The sequence below is a fragment of the Ursus americanus genome, chromosome 28, assembly GCF_024610735.1.
Source record: "Ursus americanus isolate L20-20 chromosome 28, mUrsAme1.1.p, whole genome shotgun sequence".
NCBI classification, from domain to species: Eukaryota; Metazoa; Chordata; class Mammalia; order Carnivora; family Ursidae; genus Ursus; species Ursus americanus.
The window spans coordinates 37,995,951-38,017,689 of NC_142154.1; the positions used below are offsets into that span (position 1 = coordinate 37,995,951).

The window sequence follows — 21,739 nt, forward strand, 5'->3', positions numbered from 1 at the left end:
TGATAATATAGTATATGTTAACTAAATTGAATTTAAATATAAAATAAAAATAAATATAAATGTATTTTGTAAACCCTAAATCCCTTTACCTGTCACTCCACTGCTTTAAATGCTTTAATGGTTTCTTTTTGCTGTCTCAGTGATCTGTAAAAATCCTGCATGATGGACTCCTGCTATGTTTTCACCTTGAGAACCATAATCCTCAGGCTGTTGATCTTCTTCCACCAAGTCTTTTTTTACAGGCTGTTCCTCCATCTGGAAGCTCTGTTCCTAGCTCTTGATAAGGTGGTCTTTTTCTCATCCTCGAGACACTGTTGTAAGTGTGGCTTCTGATAAAGGCCTTAATCCCCCTCTATCTAAATCTCTCCCTTTTGACTTACTCATAATGTTTATTCAGCCGGTCTTTGATTCCTTTGTATTTCTTTTATTCCTGTGATTGATTTTGATGCCACCTCTAGACTATAAGCTCTGTGAGCACAGGAACTACGTATATGTTGACCTCACCCTTATGTTCCTGGTGACTATCCTAGTTTTAGGCACTCGCTTAATGTTTGTTGGTTGAATTAAGAAACTCCATTTTGTTTTTGTTTTAAGATTTTATTTATTTGACGGAGAGAGAGAGCACAAGCAGGGGGAGTGGCGGGAGGCAGAGGGAGAAGCAGACTCCCTGCTGAGCAAGGAGCCCCATGCAGGACTATATCCCAGGACCTGGGATCATGACCTGAGCTGAGGGCCGATGCTGAACCGACTGAGCCACCCAGGTGTCCCAAGAATTCCACTTTGAATAGACACAAGTGCTTTTACTTTTCCTTTCCAACACCTGGAGATTATGCAGACTCCTTCAGTAATTGCTATTAATTCCTTAAAGTTCTTTTATGTCGAAATAATATTTAGAAACGTGTGTAAACAAACACGTGTGTATATCTTCTTTTTTTTAAGACTTCATTTTTTAGAGCAGTTTTAGGTCCACAGTAAAATTAAAAAGTGCAGAGATTTACCCCTCATATATCCCCCCCCAACCATGTGTAGCTCCTCCATTATCAACATCCCCCACCAAATGATACGTTTGTTATAGTTGATGAACCTACACTGACAAATCATGGTCACCCAAAGCCTGTAGTTTACATTAGGGTTCACTCCAGGTGTTGTACGTTCTGTGGGTTCAGACAAATGTATGACATACATCCACCCTTTTGGTATCATACAGAATAGTTTCACTGTCTCAACACAAGTACCCTACTGAAAGAGTACATACAAGGGACACGTAACACAAAATTGAAGAGTCAGGAAAAGTTTCCAGGGAAAGGGACATTTAAGGTAAAGGCTAAAGAGGAGCATAAGTTAACTTAAGGGGTCCAGGCTGAGGGCCTTTAGGAAGAAATGCAGTTAAGTGTGGTGTTCGTTAACATTTAACTGCGAAGGGAGGATTGAAGTGAAATGAAGCTGGAGAGGTAAGCAAGTGGCAGATCAGGAAGGACTTTAAGCCACTTAAGAGATTTTACCTTTTCTCTAAGACTATTGAGAAGCTATTGAGAGTTTGAGTTGGAAGGTAACAGATCAGATCTGCATTTTAGAAAGTTCCCTCAGGCTACAGTGGTGCACAAATTGCTGTGGACCGGCAAGAGTTGAGAGGGGAAATCTGGAGCAAGGAGATCAGTATGAGATTGTGTTCCATCCCCTGGGAGGGTAGTTTCTTTGCCACAGTGGTACTAATCAACATGGAGAAAACTTTTAGATTTGAGTGTTAAGAGCTAAAATTGACAGTTCTTTTGTCTCTTGTTTAGGTCATGAAGTAGATGGTTAGTACTATTGTGCTTTGAGATAAGATCCCGAGAGAAGAAAGTAGGTTTGAAATTTTCTTGGGGAGGCGAGGGTGGTGGCAGAAATGGGAGCCAAGAGATGAGTTCCGTTGGGAGTGTTCAGTTTGAAGTATCTGCATTTTTTATGTTTAGGTAGAAAAATTAAGTATACCTCTGACTATATAGATCTCAACCTCAGGAGAAAGGCTGGAAATGTAATTTACATTTAGGATGTATCAGCATGTAAATGAATATATGATATGGATGATATGGATGCTTAGAACAATGTAGCAGTGCCTGGGAACAGTGTCTTTTACATAATGAATGCTTAATACATTTATGTTGAATGAATGCATGACTAGAAACCAGGAAGTGGTGTTGAGTGAGGAGAGAGGCTTGAGACAGTATTTAGAGAAAATGAAACCATTTAAGGAGAGGCCGAATAAGAAGCAGTTAGGAGCACCTGGCTGGGTCACTGGATTGAGCATCTGACTCTTGATCTCAGCCTCAAGTCTTGATCTCAGGGTAGTGAGGTCAAGCCTTGTGTGTGGCTCCATGCTAGGCATGGAGCCTACTGAAAAAAAAAAAAAAAGGAGCAGTCAGAGAAACAGAAAGTAAGTCAGAAGTGAGTGACAGCATGAACTCAAAGGGGAAAGAATTTTTTAAAATAAGAGCAAAAGGCCACCAGTGCCAGGAGATCAAAAAGGTAAGGACTGAACAGTGTTCCTCAGATTTAACCTCAAGGGTGTGGTTTTTCTGGGGAAAAGAAAGGTAACAATGGTTTGGGGGGATGGGATTAAAAACCCTGTCGTGCAGTGTTCAGTAATAAGGAAATAATAGAGTGAGTGAGGACAACTCTTCAGTTTGGTTGTGAAGGACCAGAGATAATGACTAAGGGATGGGCGTTGTGTCTTGTATTTTTCATAGGAATATTTTGAACATGTTTAGTGCTCATTGTAGGGGATCAGGAGAGAGGAAGAGGATAAAGGTTAGGTGAGAGAGATGATACAGTAAAGCTTATAAGTTACTTGCCTTGGGTGAGAGGACCACTTATTCTGTATGAGACAGGAAGAGGGTAATATAAAGATATGTAGCTTTGCAGACATGTTTTGCTGGTTTGTGTTAAAAAATTGAGGGAATTTTTATGTTACGATTTTTTTTAAGTAACTAAAATAATACATGCTTATTTAAAATTACAATTGACCTTTGAATAATGTGGGGGTTAGGGGTGCCAGCCCTCCAGTGCAGTTAAGAATCTGCCTATAACTTTTGACTTCCCAAAAACTTAACTACTGATACTCTTGTTGACCAGGAGCCTCACTAATAACATAAATAGTCAACACAAATTTTGTGTGTTGTATGTGTTATATACTGTATTCTTAAAGTAAGCTAGAGAAAAGAAAATATTAAAATCATAAGGAAGAGAAAATACATTTATAGTATTGTACTATATTTATAAAAAACAATCCTTTATAAGTGGACCTGTGCTGTTCAAGGGTTGACTGTATTATTAAGTAAAGCCCATAGTTTACATTAGAATCCAGTCCTTGTGTTATATATTTTATAGGTTTTGACAAGCACATAATGACATGTATCTACTATTACAGTATCCTATAGAATCATTGCTCCAAAAATCCCCTCTACCTTTTCATCCCTTTCTCCCTTTGTCTCCCCAAATTGGTAGAAACCACTGATCTTTTTACTGTCGCCATAATTTTTCCTTTTCCAGAATGTCATATAGTTGGAATCATAGTGTATAGTATTTTCAGATTGGCTTCCTTCACTTAGCGATATTCTTTGAAGGTTCCTCTATTTCTTTTCATGGCTTGATACTTCATTTATTTTTATTGCTGAATAATATTCCTTTGCGTGACTATATCATAGTTTATCCATTCACCTATTGAAAAATATCTTGGTTGCTTCCACTTTTTGGCGATTTCAGTTAAAACATTTACTATGTTTAGCTGCTATAAACATTATGTGAAGGTTTTTGTATGGGCTTAAGTTGTCAGTTCTTTTGAATAAGTACCAAGGATTGCTGGATCATATGGTAAGAATATGTTTAGCTTTGTAAGAAACTGCCAAAATGTCTTCCAGTGTGGCTGTACCATTTTGCATTCCAACCAGCAATGAATGAGAGTTCTATTTTTTTTTTTTTTTTAGATTTTATTTACTTATTTGTCAGAGAGAGAGAGAGAGAGCGAGCAAGAGAGGGCACAGGCAGGAAGAGGGGCAGGCAGAGGGAGAAGCAGGCTCCCCTCTGAGCAAGGAGCCTGATGTGGGACTCGATCCCAGGACCCTGGGATCATGACCTGAGCTGAAGGCAGACGCCTAACTGACTGAGCCACCCAGGCGCCCCTGAACGGGAGTTCTTGTTGGTGCACATCCTCACCAGCATTTGGTGTTGTCAGTGTTTTTGTGCTTCCCATTCTAATAGTGGAGTGGTACCTTATTTGAATTTGCAGTTCCCTGATGGCATATGATGTTGAGCGTCTTTTCATATGCTTATTTGTGATCTGTATATCTTTGTGAGGTATCTGTTCAGATCCTTTGCCCATTTTCTTTTTCTTTAGTAAGGTCTACACCCAATGTGGGGCTTGAACTCAGGACCCTGAAATCAAGAGTTGCATGCTGTACCGACTGAGCCAGCCAGGTGCCCTCATTTGCCCATTTTTAACTTGGGTTTCTTTTCTTGTTTAGTTTCAACTTGTTGGGGTGTTTTTTTTTTTTTTTTTTAATATATTTTGGATAACAGTCCTTTTTCAGGTGTTTGTCTTGTGAATATTTCTTCCAGTCTGTAGCTTATATTTTCATTCTTTCAAGAATGACTTTTGAAGAGCAGAAGTTTTTAATTTTAATTAAGTCCAGCTTAACAATTTTTTCTTTCATGGATTGCACTTTTGGTGGTGGATCTGAGAAATCATTGCCAAACCCAAAGTCACTTAGATTTTCTGTATAATACCTTCTAGTAGTTTTATAGTTTTTTGTTTTCCGATTAGATCTATCATTCATTCTGAGATAATTTCTGTGATAGTGTGAGGTCTGTGTCTAGATTCACTTTTTCGTGTGTAGTATCCATTTTTTCTAGCCCCGTTTTTGGAAGAGATAATCCTCCACTGTATTGCCTTTGCTCCTATGGCAAAGATCAGTTTGATTATATTTGTGTGAGCCTATTTCTGGGTTTTCTGTTCTGTTCCATTGATCTATTTGTCTCTTCTTTTACCTGTACCACACTGTCTTGAATACTGTAGCTTTATAGCAAGTCTTAAACTTGAGTAGTGTTCGTCATCTGACTTTGTTCTTCTCTTTGAAGTAGAGTTGACTATTTTGGGTCTTTTGCCTTTTCTTTCTTGCTTGCTTTCTTTTTTCTTTTTTTCTAAGATTTTATTTCTTTATTTTTGCGAGAGAGAGATATGGGGGGAAGGGGCAAAGGGAGAAGCAGTCTCCCCACTGAGCAAGGAGCCCCATGCAGGACTCGATCCCAGGACCCTGGGATCATGACCTGAGCTGAAGGCAGGTGCTTAAACGACTGAGCCGCCCAGGCACCCCATCTTTTGCCTTTTCATATAAACTTTAGAATCATTTTGTCAATATTCACAAGTATTTTTTCTTAATGGTAGTTTTAAAAGTATGTTTTTTTAAATAGTAGTAACATTTTTTTTTTAAATGGGAGGATGTGGAAAAAATGCGAGATGCTAAAGGACTGAAAATGTCAGATGGGCTTAGCGTTCATTCCAGTCCAAGATGGTGCTGATGACATAGGAGGCTCCTGAACTCATCTCCTCCCATGGACATATCAAATCTACAGCTACACACAGAAGAATTCCCTCTGAAAGGAATCCAGAAGCTAGTTGAACAACTGATACACATTGAGTGAATGAGGGGGAAAAACCCACATTGAAATGGATAGGAAGGACTGAGACAGTTTCTTTCCATAAATCCCACCCCTGGCACAGCAATATACAATTTAGGAGAGAACTCACAACTCCCAGCTTCTCCCTGAGGAGTGAAGAGTTTTCACCCAATATCTAGTGCCTCAACATTTAAGACTTCCATCTGATGGATGGGCCCCCCAAACACCTAGCTCTGAAAGCCAGTGGAGCTTGTGTCCACAGGGCCTGAAGGCTACAGCAGACAAACAGTTCCTAAGAGTCCTCTGAGGAATCTGCCATGGCTGCCCCCCTGCGCCGCCCCCCCCCCCCCAGCCTAATGCAGAGGCAGAAGACAGAAATGCCCATTTCCTGGTCTTTACCTGAAAGAGCACTATTTGTATACTGAAAAGTTGCTGCCTGAGGATTAGGCTTCTGATTTAGCACACATCTAGGGACAGACCACACTCTTCCACAGAGGCCTGGGAGGCTGGCAGGTGCCATGTCCACATTCTCCCTCTGGCCCACTGCATGTCACCAGTGTCTCCTTAGAATGAGTCTGTACAATCATCTGGTGCCCTGGCTTTTGTGGCCGCTGCTTGGGGATGCACCCTTTGATTGCCTGGCTCTGGTGGCAGGGCTTGTGTTTGTGAGTCCCACAAGACTATAACAGACAGTTTTTAACTGATTGTAGCCCTGAGGGCTCAGTGCAGTGGGAGCAGATTAAAAAGCGCAGCTCTCAGTCTCCCTGAAAGAGATCTACTTGCAAACTTTAAAAGCTGTTGCCTGAAGGTCCAGCTACTAGTTAGCCTTCATTGAAATGCTGACTAAGGTCCTCCCCTTTAGGTCACTGACAGGTGTTGGCACAACCTTAACTACTGGGAACCACTAAGAACAAAGAAGGTGGCTTGGACAATCACAAAGTTTTGAAAAACAGCTAAGAGCTAGGGCCTGGCTGAGCAATAAAGCTCGTCTCCTACAGGAGATTACTCCGTTAGGACTGGGAGAGGTGGATGTTTTATCCAGTATACAGAAACCAACAGAGTCAAGGAAAAAGAAGAAACAGAGGAATATTTTCTGAACAAAAGAACAAGATAAAACTCGAGAAGCAGAGATAAGTGATTTACTTGATAAAGTGTTAAAAATAATGGTCATAAAGTTGGTTACTGAGGTCAGAAATCCTTTAGAATTGAAGGAGTGATAAAGAATTTTCCAGACAAGCAAAAAGTGAAGGAGTTCATCACCACTAGACTATATACTCTCAGGGATCATTTCTATAGTTTGTTGCTAGACCAGCCGTAAAAGTAATGTTAAAGGGACTTTTTCAAGCTGAAACTAAAGGATCGTGATTACTAACAGGAAAACACATGAATGTATAAATCTCACTGGTTAAGGTAAATATATAGTTAAATCCAGCATTCTCTAATGTTGTAATGGTGGTGGGTTTAAATCACTTCTAAATCTAGTATGAAGGTTAAAAGAGAAAAGTAGTAAAAATAACAAGCTACAATAATTTCTTAATGGATCCACAAGGTAAAGAGATGTCAATTGTGGCATCAAAAACATAAAATGACGGGGTGTGTAAAAATATACAGCTTTAGTATGCGTTGTAAGTTCTCATCAGTTTAAAACAGACTGTTGTGAATATGTTTTATATAAGCCTCATTGCAACTACAAAGCTGAAACCTGTAAGATACACGAAAGAGAAAGTGAAAGGAATCTAAGCACACACTAAAGAAAATCATTAAGTCATAAAGAAAGAGACAAAGGGAACGAAAGGAACAAAGGAAATATAAAATAGCCAGAAAATTAGTTAACCAAATGGTAATAGTAAGTCCATATATATCAATAATGACTTTATAAATGGACTAAATTTCTCCAATCAAAAGACATAAAGTGGCTTAATGGATGAAAAGATAAGACCCAACTATATGCTGCCTTCAGGAGACACATCTGCTTTAAGGACACACACAGAAAGTGAAGAGATGTTAAAAGGTATTCCATACAAATAGAAACCAAAAGAAAGCAGTGGATACTTACATCAGACATAAGACAAATACTCTAATAAGAACAAGGTCATTATAATAGTAATGTTGTCAGTCCAACAAGATGATATAACTTTTGTAAAAATTTATGCACCCAACATAGGAGCTCTTAAATATATATAGAGTCAACTTTAATAGAACTGAAGGGAGAAATCGACGGCAACACAATAATGGTAGGGGACTTCAGTACCCCACTTTCAGTAGTGGATGTATTACCAGACAGATATTTGGTAAGTAAACATTGGCCTTAAAGTATATGCTAGACCAGATGGACTTAACAGACATTTACACAGTGTTCCACTCGACAGCAGCAGAATACGCATTCCTCTTAACCACACACAGAATATTCTCCCAGATAAATCATATGTTAGGTCACAAAACAAGTCTTAATAAACTTAAGACTGAAAGCATATCAAGCATCTTTTCTCTTTTCTTTTTCTTTTTTCCTTTTTTTTTTTTTTTTTTTTTTTAGATTTTATGTATTTATTTGACAGAGAGAGAGCATGAGCCAGGGGGAGAGGCAGAGGGAGAGGGAGAAGCAGACTCCTCACTGAGCAGGGAGCCCGATGTGGGGCTGGATCCGGGAACCCTGTGGTCATGACCTGAGCTGAAGACAGACGCTTAACCAGCTGAGCCACCCAGGCACCCCTCAAGCATCTTTTCTGACCACTATGGCATGAAACTAAAAATCAATTACAAGAAAAAAAGGAAAATTCAGAAACACGTTACTGAACAACCAATGCGTCAAAGAAGAAATCCGCAGAGGGGCACCTGGGTGGCTCAGTCGTTAAGCGTCTGCCTTCGGCTCAGGGCGTGATCCCGAAGTCCTGGGATCGAGCCCTACATCATATTCCTCTACTGGGAGCCTGCTTCTTCCTCTCCCACTCCTCCTGCTTGTGTTCCCTCTCTCGCTGGCTGTCTCTGTCAAATAAGTAAATAAAATCTTAAAAAAAATAATAAAAAAAAAGAAATCCACATATAGTGGAAGTTCTAGCCAGAGCAATTAGTTGAGGAAAAGAGATCAAGGGGCACCTGGGTGGTTCAGTCGGTTAAGTGTCTGACTCTTGATCTCAGCTCAGAGCTTGATCTAAGGGTTATGAATTCAAGCCCGTCACTGGGCTCCATGCTGGGCATGGAGCCTACTTAAAGAAAAAGAAATTGAAAGACATCTAAACTGGAAACAAGGAAGTAAAATTATCACTGTTTGCAGATGATGTGATATTATATATAGAAAACCCTAAAGTCTCTACCAAAAGCTATTAGAACTAATGGACAAATTCAGTAAAGTTGTAGGATACAGAATGGATATACAAAAATCTGCATTTCTATGCACTAATGAACTGTCAGAAAATGAGAATTTTAAAAATCCCATTTATAATTGTATCAAAAAGAATAAAATACCTAGTAATGAATTTAGTCAGAGAGGTGAAACTTAAAACTGTGAGACATTGATGAAAGAAATTGAAGAAGACACAAGTAAATGGAAAGATAGTCCGTTCTCATGAATTGGAAGCATTCATATTGTTAAAATGTGCATACTACCCAAAGTGATCTACAGATTCAATGCAATCTGTATCAAAATTCCAATGGCATTTTTCACAGAAATAGAAAAAACAATCCTAAAATTTGTGTGGAACTGCAAAATACCCCAAATAGTCTAAGCAGTCTTTTTTTTTTTTTTTTAAGATTTTATTTATTTTTGTGAGAGAGAGAGAGCATGTGCAAGTGGGGGAGGGGCAGAGGGAGAAGCAGACTCTTCGTTGAGCAGGGAGTGCAATGTGGGGCTCCATCCCGGAACTCTAGGATCATGACCTTAGCTGAAGGCAGACTCTTAACCCACTGAACCACCCAGGTGCCCTAGTCTAAGCAATCTTGACAAAGAACAAAACTGGAAACATCACACTTCTGGATTTCAAACTGTAATACAACGTTATAGTAATCACAGCAGTATGGTATTGGGATAAAACACACATAGATCAATGGAACAGAATAGAGATCCCTGAAATAAACTCATGAATATATGGTCAATTAATTTACAACAAAGGAGCCAAGAATATACAATAGAGAAAGGATAGTCTCTTCAATAAATGGTGATGGGAACACTGGACCCCTGTCTTACATCACAAAAATGAACTCAAAATTGATTATAGACTTGAATGTAAGACCTGAAACCATAAAACTCCTAGAAGAAAACGTAGAGTATAACAACTCGATATTAGTCTTGGCAATGATTTTTTTTTAGTTTGACAGCAAAAGCAAAGACAACAAAAGCAAAAATGAAGTGGAATTACATCAAACTAAAAAGCTTCTTTTTAAAGATTAATTTTTAGCGAGAGAGAGCGTGCACAGGGGAGGAAGGGGCAGAGGGAGGGAGAGAGAGAGAGAGAGAGAGAGAATCCATGTAGACTCCATGCAGAGCCCAATGCAGGGCTCCATCTCACGATACTGAGACCATGACCTGTGCCAAAACCAGGAGTCTGACACTTCAACTGACTGAGCCCCTCAGGCACCCCAAACTAAAAAACTTCTGCATAGCAAAGGGAGTCATCAATAAAAGTGAAAAGGCAGCCTACTGAATGGGAGAATATATTTGCAAATCCTATATCTGATAAGTGGTTAATATCTAAAATATATAAAAAATTCAAACAAGTCAATAGGAAAAAAAATCTAATTAAAAATGGGCAGAGGAGGGGCGCCTGGGTAGCACAGTCGTTAAGCGTCTGCCTTCGGCTCAGGGCGTGATCCTGGCGTTTTGGGATCGAGCCCCATATCAGGCTTCTCCGCTGGAAGCCTACTTCTTCCTCTCCCACTCCCCCTGCTTGTGTTCCCTCTCTGGCTGGCTGTCTCTCTGTCAAATAAATAAATAAAAATCTTTAAATAAAAAATAAAAATAAAAAATACTTAAATAAAATAAAAATGGGCAGAGGAACTGAAAAGACATTTTTCTAAAGACATACAGGTGGCCAACATGGATATGGAAAGATGCTCAGTGTTATTAATCATCAGGGAAATGCAAATCAAAACCACAATGAAGTAACACTTCACATCCGTTAAAATGACTATTATCAAAATGATAAAAAATACCAAATGCTGGTGAGGATGTGGAGAAAAGGGAACCCTTGTGCACTGTTGGTGGAAATGTAAATTGGTACAGACACTGTGGAAAACAGTAGGGATGTTCCTCAAGAAATCAAAAGATATCTGTATCCCCATGTTCGTAGCAGCATTATATGCGATAGCCAAGACTTGGAAACAGCCTAAATGCCTATCAACAGATAAATGAATAAACAAGATGTGGTTAGGTGTGTAACACACACACACACACACACACACATAGATATTGTTCAGCTATAAAAATAAATGAAATCCTGCCATTTGTGACAACGTGGGCCTTGAGGGCATTATGCTAAGTTAAATAAGACAGAGAAAGACAAAATACTGTATGATCTCACATATATGGAATCTAAAAAATCTGAACTCAGAACAACATATTGGTGTTCCCTGAAGCAGGAGGCAGGGGTAATAGTGGGTATAGGCGGGTTGTGAAGGTGGTTACAAGGTACAGTAGTTCCCCACCTTATCTGCAATAGATAAGTTCCAAGACCCCCAGTGGATGCCTGAAATCATGGATAGTACTGTTTCCAATATATACTATGTTTTTTCCTATATTACATACCTGTGATAACGTTTAATTTATCAGGCACAGTAAGAGATTAACAACAATAACCGGCAAGTAGAACAGTTATAACAATATATTGTAATAGATGATCTTACTATACTATATTTCCCTTTTTATTTTTTTAAAGATTTTATTTATTTATTTGAGAGAGAGAGCACACACAAGAGAGCAGGAGCAGGGGGAGCTGCAGAGAGAGGGAGAAGCAGTCCCCCCGCTGAGCAGGGAGCCTGATGTAGGGCTCCATCTGGGACTGGGGATCATGACCCCAGTGGAACCCCCCCAGGCACCCCTCCCCTTCTTATTCTTGTGATTATGTGAGATGATAAAGTGCTTACATGATGAGATGAAATGAATGACACAGGCATTGTGATGTAGCCTTAGGCTTCTATTGACTTTCTAATTATGGGCTCCTGGATGGAAGTTTACCATAGGTAACCAAAACTGGTTAAGGGAGACACAGGGAGACTCCTGTACAAACTTGCAGTTATAAGATAAATAAGTTCCGGGGATGTAATGTACTGAATGGTGACTATAGTTAATGTTATATTTTATATTTGAAATTGCTCAGAGTGTGGTCTTAAATAAAACTGAATGGTAGTCATTAGATGAGAATAGACTGAGCCGTGAAGGGTAGGGTGGTAAGATTGGGAAACAGTTGGAAGACATTAATAATTGGAATTTGTGGAAAAGAGAAACAGTAATAGTATCAGGACCTATAAACACTGTTTTTCCCTTTAATAATAGCATTCCCATAATGTATTGTGGCTAAAATAAATCAACTTTGGTCATTTGTTAGATTAATTAAAGTGATGTTCTTACTGTGTCCTTTTTTTCTTTTAAGCTAAAATGAATTATAAGACTTATTTGTCCTTAATTTGTCCTTTAATCTTTTTTATTCTTTTTTTTTTTTTTTTAAAGATTTTATTTATTTATTTGACAGAGAGAGACAGCCAGCGAGAGAGGGAACACAAGCAGGGGGAGTGGGAGAGGAAGAAGCAGGCTTCCCAGCGGAGCAGGGAGCCTGATGCGGGGATCGATCCCAGGACTCTGGGATCATGCCCTGGGCCGAAGGCAGACGCTTAACGACTGAGCCACCCAGGTGCCCCTTATTATGTCATTTTTGATAGTCTTTTAGCACACACACATACAAGCACATGCACACATGCAGATACCATTTTTACTGAATATTTACTCAGTACCTCCTTTCAGTGTGATATTGCTCTTGAAATTTGTCTTGTGTTCTATTTTTTTTAAGATTTTATTTTTTTTAAAAAAGGTTTTATTTATTCATTTGAGAGGGAGAGAGAGAGGCAGATCACAAGCAGGGGGAGAGGCTGAGGCAGAGGGAGAAGCAGACACCCCACTGAGCAGGGAGCCGATGCGGGACTCGATCCCAGGACCGTGGGATCATGACCTGAGCTGAAGGCAGACACTTAACCAACTGAACCACCCAGGTGCCCCATAAGATTTTACTTATTTGTTTGAGAGGGAGAGCATGAGCATGAAGGAGGGAGGCAGAGGGGGAGGGAGAAGCAAACTCCCCAATGAGCAGGGAGCCCGACTGAGCAGGGAGCTTGACTCGGGGCTCAGTCCCAGGACCCTGAGATCATGACCTGAGCTGAGAGCAGACGCTTAATGGACTGAGCCACCCAGGCGCCCCAACTTATTCTGTGTTCTAAACATCAGGTCAGGCTTTATCTCATTCTTTGAGGAGCTTACAGTGGGAATTTCAGGGGTTGTTGTGTATATTGTTGGCAACTTAACACAAGGGGAATTTTGCTGTGGGCTCTGGGAAGAATTTTCATCCTTACCAAGAAACAGATACATGACGAGAAAGTCTTTTGCTATTGCCCTTTCATTTCTGTTTTGGATACTATTATGGGGAATGATATCTGAAGCTGAAGCTGTGACCAAGAGGCTATAAGCCTTCACACCAAAGCCAGTATGTGGTAGGTGAAGGAACAGCAGAGAGTGTGGTCACTTCAGAGACTCTTTAAAGTTCAACATAACATTTACCATATGATCTAGTAGTCCTACATCTCTAAGCAATTTTATCATAAGTTATATCAGAAGAGAGAGATTTAGAAGGCTGACTATCTCGTCTTGACTATCAACAAAGCCCGTGTGTGTTTCGACTTTAAAATTTGAATATTTACATGCCTCGTTTTGATGGTGCCAGTATATGAGAATCTGAAATAACAAACTGTAATTCAATGATTTGTTTTCTCTTCACAGATTCACAGCTGTAATTCTTTAAACATTTTCTTTGGTGGTTTTATAATATGACTTAATTTTTTTTCAGACTTCATATAGCTTCTCAAAATAATCTTACATAGTAAAGCAGTAAAATCACTTTTGTCATTTCATTCATGATAGAGGACGTGCCTGTCTCTTCCACAAAGCATTCGTTGTTGCCTTACAAGAGAGTGACTTTGAGCCAGATGACCCCTTGGTTTTGGCCTATTTCTTTTGTATGTTGACCCAGGGTGATAGTTACTAGAAACATAAGTTTCTCCCATTTCAATGTGATAGAATGCTCTAAGGTGTCTTCTAGATATCTTCTAGGAAAACTTTTCGCTGACTACTGTTGAAGGTACCCATATTCTTCAACTCTGTCATAAACCAGCAGATTTGGCATCAGTTCCCTACCTACAATTTGATGAGTTAGATATTTTAATTTTACTATTAGCAATAATTCTTTAACCTGCTGGAGAGTTCTTATAATTTCCCAATCAAGAAAGCCATGTGTATAAGTCTGTTTTTATTCAGTAAGTGTGGCTTTATTAATGGAGTGATGCCTTCTGGGAAGCATTAAACCAGTTCCTGAATGAATTATAACTTTTGATTACAAAGAATGTGGAATGTTACACTTGAAAAAATATCTTTTCTCTTACTTCAGGCATGCTTAAATTCATAGAAATGATTAGAATTAAGCTTTTTTTTTTAAGATTTTATTTATTTATTAGAGAGAGAGAGCACAAGCAGGGGGAGAAGCAGGCTCTCTGCTGAGCAATGAGCCCAATATGGGGCTCAACACCAGGACCCTGGAATCATGACCTCAGCCGAAAGCAGACACTTAACCAACTGAGCCTCTAGAATTAAGCTTCTTAAAGAACTTGCTGGTATGATTCTAAAAATTTATCATAGCATTTACATGTTTAATAAGTTACAAGTAATTGCCAAATGGTTTATTTACCAGAAAAAGAAACATCTTATTGCATTTATATAATTTCCTCTCCCTCCCTCCTTTTTTATTAGCGTATAGTTGACATACAATATTGTATTTGTTTCAGGTGTACAACATAGTGATTCAGCAGTTACATGCATTATGAAATGCTCACCATGATAAGTGTGGTTACCATCTGTCACCATATAACGTTACTACAATATTATTGACTACATTCCTTATGCTGTACTTTTCATCCTTGTGACCTACTTATTTTATAACTGGAAGTTTGTACCTCTTAATCTCCTTCACCTATTTCGCTCATTTCCTGAATCCCCCTCCCCTCTGGCAACCACCAGTTTGTTCTCTGTATTTATGAATCTTCTTTTTTGTTCGTTTCTTCATTTGTTTTGTTTTTTAGATTCCACACATAAGTGAAATACTACGGTATTTGTCTTTGTCTGACTTATTTCACTTAGTATAATAGCTTCTAGGTCCGTACATGTTGTCACAAACTGGCAAGATTCCATTCTTTTTAATGGCTAATATTTCGTTACCACGCACACCCACCCATCTTCTTTATCCATTCACCTATCGATGGAAGCCTAGGTTGCTTCCACATCTTAGCTATTGTAAATAATGCTACAGTAGACATAGGGGTGTATATATCTTTTGGAATTAGTGTTTTTGTTTTCTTCAAGTAAATACCCAGGAGTGGAATTACTGGGCCATATGGTATTTCTATTTTTAATTTTTTGAGGAATCTCCATACTGTTTTCCAGAGTTGCTCTACCCATTTACATTCCCACCAACAGTATGCAAGGAGTTCTTTTTCTCTACATTCTTGCCAACACTTGTTATTTCTTATCATTTTTTTAAGATTTTATTTTATTCTTTTAAAGATTTTATTTATTTGACATAGGGAGAGAAAGCAGGGGGGAGGGGCAGAGGGAGAGGAAGAAGCCAACTCCCTGACGAGCAGGGAGCCTGGCACGGGCTTGATCCCAGGACCCCAGGATCATGACCTGAGCCGAAGGCAGACATTTAACCAACTGAGCCACCCAGGTGCCCCAAGATTTGATTTGATTTGATTTGATTTATTTTTTTTTAAAGATTTTATTTATTTATTCGACAGAGATAGAGGCAGCCAGCGAGAGAGGGAACACAAGCAGGGGGAGTGGGAGAGGAAGAAGCAGGCTCATAGCGGAGGAGCCTGATGTGGGGCTGGATCCCATAACGCCGGGATCACGCCCTGAGCCGAAGGCAGACGCTTAACCACTGTGCCACCCAGGCACCCCCAAGATTTTATTTTTAAATAATCTCTACACTGATCGTGGGGCTCAAACTCACAACCTTGAGATCAAGAGTCGCATGCTGTACTGACTGAGCCAGCCAAGTATCCCGTTGCTTGTCTTTTTGATACTAGGTATTCTGACTGGTGTGAGGTGATATCTCATTGTGGTTTTGATTTGTATTTTCCTGATTAGTGATATTGAGCCTCTTTTCATATATCTGCTTGTCTTTCTACGGAAAAATGTCTATTCAAGTTTTCTGCCCATTTTTTAATCAGGTTATTTGGTTTTTTTGGCATTGATTTGTGTGAGTTCTTCATATTTTTTGGGTACTAACCCTTATTGGATATATCATTTGTAAATATCTTCTCTCATTCAGTAGATTGCCTTTTTGTTTTATTGATGGTTTCCTTTGCTGTACAAAAGCTTTTTAGTTTAGTCCCAACAGTTTATTTTTGGTTTTGTTTTCTTTGCCTAAGGAGACAGATGCAGAAAAACAGTGCTGAAGGCTGATATCCAAAAGTTCACTGCCTCTGTGTGTGTGTTTTGTTTGTTTGTTTGTTTGTTTTTAGGAGGTCTCTGGTTTCAAGTCTTTAGATCTTTAGTCTATTTTGAGTTTATTTTTGTGTATGGTGCAAAAAAGTGTAATTCCCCTACCCTTTTTTTACTGTAAAGAAGAAAAAGAGGACAAATCATATAGTTTGTCTTTTACTGCTATCTTTGCAAGTCAAAGTATAACTTAATGTTTACCTTGGATGTTCTATTTGACTTGGTTCTTTTTTTTTTTTTTTTTTTAAGATTTTACTTATTTATTCATGAGAGATAGAGGGAGAAAGGCAGAGGGAGAAGCAGACTCCCCGAGGAGCAGGGAGCCTGATGGGAGACTCAATCCCAGGACCCCAGGATCATGACCTGAGGTGAAGGCAGATGCTTAACCGGCTGAGCCACCCAGGCACCCCCCATTTGACCTGGTTCTTGAGCTAACTTTCTCATGTTATCTTCTACTAAATGAAAATAAATCATTTAATATCTTTGTGAAATAGAAATCCTAACTATCCTGTCTTAACACTAATGAAGTGAAATAATACTAGCTTTTTTTCTAGATGAATTCTAAGAGTTTTTAGGGTTAATCAGGATTCTCTTGTACTAATTTGTGTAAATACTTGGTTATGTCATTGGAAATCTGTTTTCTGTTAAGCAAGACCGTCATAATTGTTACTCAGTATTTATTAGGTACCAATTATATGCAAGAAACTAAAGGAGATATGACAAGATCCTTAGCTTCAAAGGCTTATAATAAAATTGAATATTAGAGTACATATCGATATAATCTAGTGCATTAAGTGGCAAATGTATACACAGTATACACAGTGGTGCTCCAAGTGTTAATGTTGAATTGGTTATAAAAGTTTCACAAAGGACACAGGATGTGAGTCAGCCCTTTAAGACAGAAGAGGCCATTCTAGGTATAAGGGCTAAGAATGGATGCTCCTTGTGTTTATGTGGTAACTTTTAATATAAGAATTTAAATAGGGAGTTTAATATTGAAGGGACTCAAATGACGAACTAAAGAGTTTGCAGTTAGGAAGTAGAAAATAGTTTTGAGCAGTGGGTGGTGATAAAGAAATAGGATTTTGAAAAATTTAATTGTTCAGTTAGTTTGATTTCTTAAACGAGAGGTGCATATAAAAGTAGTATTAAATATTATTCATCTTTCATAATTACAGATTAGACCATGCTCATGTTGCATGCATAGATTAGAAAATTGGTATCTTAAATGTAAGTTTTTTCCATGTTTGTGGGAGGTAAAATGATTCTTCTGGGCTACAAGCAGGTGTTAAAAACATCCTTTTCCCAGCTGAACACGTTTTTTTGACTTTCTGCAGGGTTCTAACCTGGCAAGTACTGTATGTTTTTCTAATACATACATGCAAGTATACATGGATAATGAGGGCTGTACGTGATTACTCCACCTAATGTTTCATGAGTGTAAGCGCAATGGAGAAAGTTAATGACAAGCATTATAAAAATAACCTCCATCTGTTAGAGTGAACACATGAAAAATATGAAGAGCCGTAGATAAGGTAGTACAGTTTCCCAAATCTTATAAATGAAACTATTGCGCTAGTGATAATTTTTGAAAATTTGGGAGTTAGTTGAATGCTCAGAATTGTCTTAGTAGGCTAAGATCCATCTTTTTCCTGTCTTCAAAGAAATTATAAGATAAGGGAAGAAAGTATAGCCTGACAATTTCTCATAGACACGTACTTACACCAGTTAAGACAGAACTATCTAAGACATTGTAAGTTTTTTCCCCCTTCTCTTAATAATACTGTTTGAAGGACTTTTAGTAAACAACAAAGATAATTGGAGGATATTAGATAGAATTGCAAAGCTTTAGTCTAGGGCTGCTTAGTACCACTAGGGTTTTGGGAAGTCCCTTATAGAAGTAGCCTGTGTCATCAGTAACTAGTTTTGGGTTGTGTTGTTGCTGTCAGTGCTTGATAAATGGTGGGGATGGAGGAGGGGGGATGGTAAGTAACTTCATTTATGATAGGTTCTGTACCAAGTTGAAGGAAGAGTTGTCCTCAGTTTATTTAACTGGACTTAACCACACTGTATCTTTCTGTTGTCCAGTGATGAAAAAGGGAGCAAATAGCTTTCTTGTGGGTCATATGTACAGTACTAGAAGATAGCATTAATTTATGTATGTATATATGTAAGTAGCCTCCACACCCAGTGTGGAGGCCAACACAGGACTTGAACTCATGACCCTGAGATCAAGAGTTGGATGCTTAACTGACCGAGCCACCTAGGCGCCCCAAAGACAGCATTTTATATTATTAAAGGCTTGCGTGTTCCCTTCGCTGCCATGGTCTGCAGCCTACTGAGCTTATGTTACCAGATGAATAACTAGTCCAGATGGTTAAACTGTTGGAGAATATAAAACCAAAACCCATTTCAGGAAGCTATCCATTTTGTTCATTTTTGGATAGGATCCATTCTAATTAGTGGTAACTTTCTGAATTTGTTTTAAAATTTAATTTTTAACTGTTATGTTTTCTTGATTTTTACCTAGGTTACAAAATACCTTCCTATGCTTGAGATCCAGAGACTACATGTCCTACAAGAACAAATCAATGATTTTTCATCTCCTGGAGATACATTAGAAACATAAATATGGTGCCAAAAGATCTCCTTGCTTTTCTCTGACTACGGTTTATTTGGACGTACTTTTGTATTGAAGAGAGGTATACGGACTGAGGCTACTCGTGCAGAGACTCTGTCGTGTAGGATCATGGACCATCCTAGTAGGGAGAAGGATGAAAGACAACGGACAACTAAACCCATGGCACAAAGGAGTACACACTGTCCCCGACCGTCTGGCACCTCAACATCCTCTGGGGTTCTTATGGTGGGACCCAACTTCAGGGTTGGCAAGAAGATAGGGTGTGGGAACTTCGGAGAGCTCAGATTAGGTAAGGACTTGGTTATATCAGTGGCTTCCAACAACAGCAACAGCTATAATTAGCTTTGGTGTGTTTTAAGACAAGCAGTTATAATTTCATGAGAAATTACCTTAAGGAGGACTTGTTATCATAAGAACTAAAGAATTTGTGAAGGGGACTATAGTTATTATAAGTTATAATTGTATCCAAGGTTCATCTCTGTTTGTGTATGATAGGCTTTTAAATTTACCACCAATTTTGAGATTTTATGATGTAGGGAGAGCTGCATACAGATATCAATAAAATGAAAATTCTGATTTAGTTGGTCTGAGAGGTAGAGCCCTAAATTCTTTTTAACAAACTGCAGGTGACCTACATGTTGTTGGTCCTTGAAGCACACTCTGAGAAAGGAGTAAAGCCTTGCTTTAATTCAGACTCTACCCCTGATAAGGGGTAAATCCTTATTGAGTAATACCGACTTAGTCTGTAAAGACATACATCCTGTTCAGAGAGGCTTTCCAACTGATACTATGTTTGCATTTCTTCCTGGAAATACCAACATCAGGATTGAGCTAAAACTCCAGGGAGAAATTATGTGATTTTATTTCCCAACCAAGGAAATGGGTTTTTAAATTTAAAGTGTGAATTTATGAGTACAATGATGAAAAATAACAAAACCAACCAGTACGAAGATGTGAAATTGGGAAAAAGATACAGTAGGTATTTATACATTTTTTAATGGCCCTCCTTGGATGAAGTGGGAAGATAAAAAAGATCTTCTATGAACTTGGACATCAGCTTGGAGAATGTGAAGAGGTTCCCTTTTAGGCTAAAGTGTTTGTTTTTTCTCCATAGCTGTTATGGGCATAGGTTATTTTGAAGACCCATTGTAAGAGACTCTGGCCCTTGGCGGAACAGGAGTGTGGGAGGGTAAGATGATTCTTGTTTGTCACCTCTGCTACTTCTGATCTGCAAAAGAAGAAAGAAAAAAATGTTATCTCTGGTCCCCCATAGAAAGAATCAGGGAAGCATCACTACCCTAGTGAGAGATCACTGGGTGCACAGTTGAATTTAAGGATGCTGAGTATGAATTTATTTTTACTGGTAGAAGGCCAGCAGCCTGGAATTTTAAGACCTGACTAGTGTAATGGAAGGCTCTTTATATTTAGCGATGTTCGAGTTAGCAAATCTAGCAGATGCTACTGAGAATAGGAGTAAGATGTGTAATTTCACACTGCTTGAGTTCCCAGCAACTACTGAATTGTTTTAGCAGCTAGTTTTGTGAATATTCATTTATGTAATGGATTGACTTTGCTCTAACATCACAGTAGTAACTTGAATTAAATAGATTATGACATAAACATCCACAGAAATACTACTGAGAGTAAGTTTGCATATAAATTCTTGTTTTCTCAGAACATCATAAAATTGTTTGATTTCTCTAAAGGTAAAGAACAACTTCAGTCAGTGAAAACTGGAAATCTGTCTTATTTAATTACTTAAGTCTAGATTAGTATTAGATGATCTGTAAGTTTACGTGGGAATAGAAAAACTTACTGAGTTAAAAGTATAAATTTGTAGCCCATATGTATTTCAGAGTAGTAGTGTGTTGTGTTTTATTTCTTTAAAAGAACTTAGGATAATTTTGGTAGTTCTCATTTTGGCTTGCCTTTTAGTCAGTAGAAAGACTTGTCTTTCTTTTGAAGTGGATTTAGTCTTGTGTGCTTATCAGATTTTCATTAGCCTTGGGACGATATTGTCATGACATTGTATCTAGGACTACTTTTTATCAACGGAAACCAGAAAAGGTACTTCCAGAATCATTTGACATCTTCCTAACAACAGGGTATGCTATATACTCCATTCTACTGCTCTGTGGCTGTGACAATAGTAGGTAGGAGATTGTGCAGACAACAGAAGGTATAAACTAGAAATTCCAAACTCAAGGCAAGTGCAGATGGGCCTTCACCAAGGCTACAACCTACAAGGCCATGCTTTCTTCTCCACATTCATTTCTTTCTCTAGCCATGCTGTCTCTCTGCCCTTTAAATAGCCAGATGTATTTCTGCGTCAGAGCTTTTGGACTTAAAGTTCCTTCTACTGCAGAATTCTTCCCCCAAATTTTACTTAGGTGGTTGCTTCTCATCCTTCAGGCTTTACCTTTTGTTACCTTCTCAGAGAAACTTAGTGATTTCTCCCCCACCTCCATTTAAAATGGCACATTTCTCCCTAGCTATATTCTTTTTTTTTTTTTTAAGATTTTATTTATTTGACAGAGAGAGACAGCCAGTGAGAGAGGGAACACAAGCAGGGGGAGTGGGAGAGGAAGAAGCAGGCTCCCAGTGGAGAAGCCTGATGTGGGGCTCGATCCCAGAACACTGGGATCACGCCCTGAGCCGAAGACAGACGCTTAACAACTGCGCCACCCCGGCACCCCCTC

At 38.8% G+C, this 21,739-nt stretch overlaps 1 protein-coding gene across 14 annotated transcripts in view; it reads left to right on the forward strand.

Annotated features, from left to right (window-relative positions):
• The window catches only part of CSNK1G1 (casein kinase 1 gamma 1), a 168,863-nt gene that overhangs the window by 48,711 nt on the left and 98,413 nt on the right, over positions 1-21,739 (forward strand). For all 14 annotated transcript variants that reach the window (XR_015722160.1, XM_087856866.1, XM_087856867.1 and 11 more), the window contains exon 2: positions 18,930-19,329. Coding sequence is in view for 13 of the 14 variants with exons in the window: in XM_087856866.1 (XP_087712992.1) it covers positions 19,149-19,329 (181 nt within the window). In the remaining variant the exon portion in view is untranslated. The remainder of the gene's footprint in view (positions 1-18,929; positions 19,330-21,739) is intronic.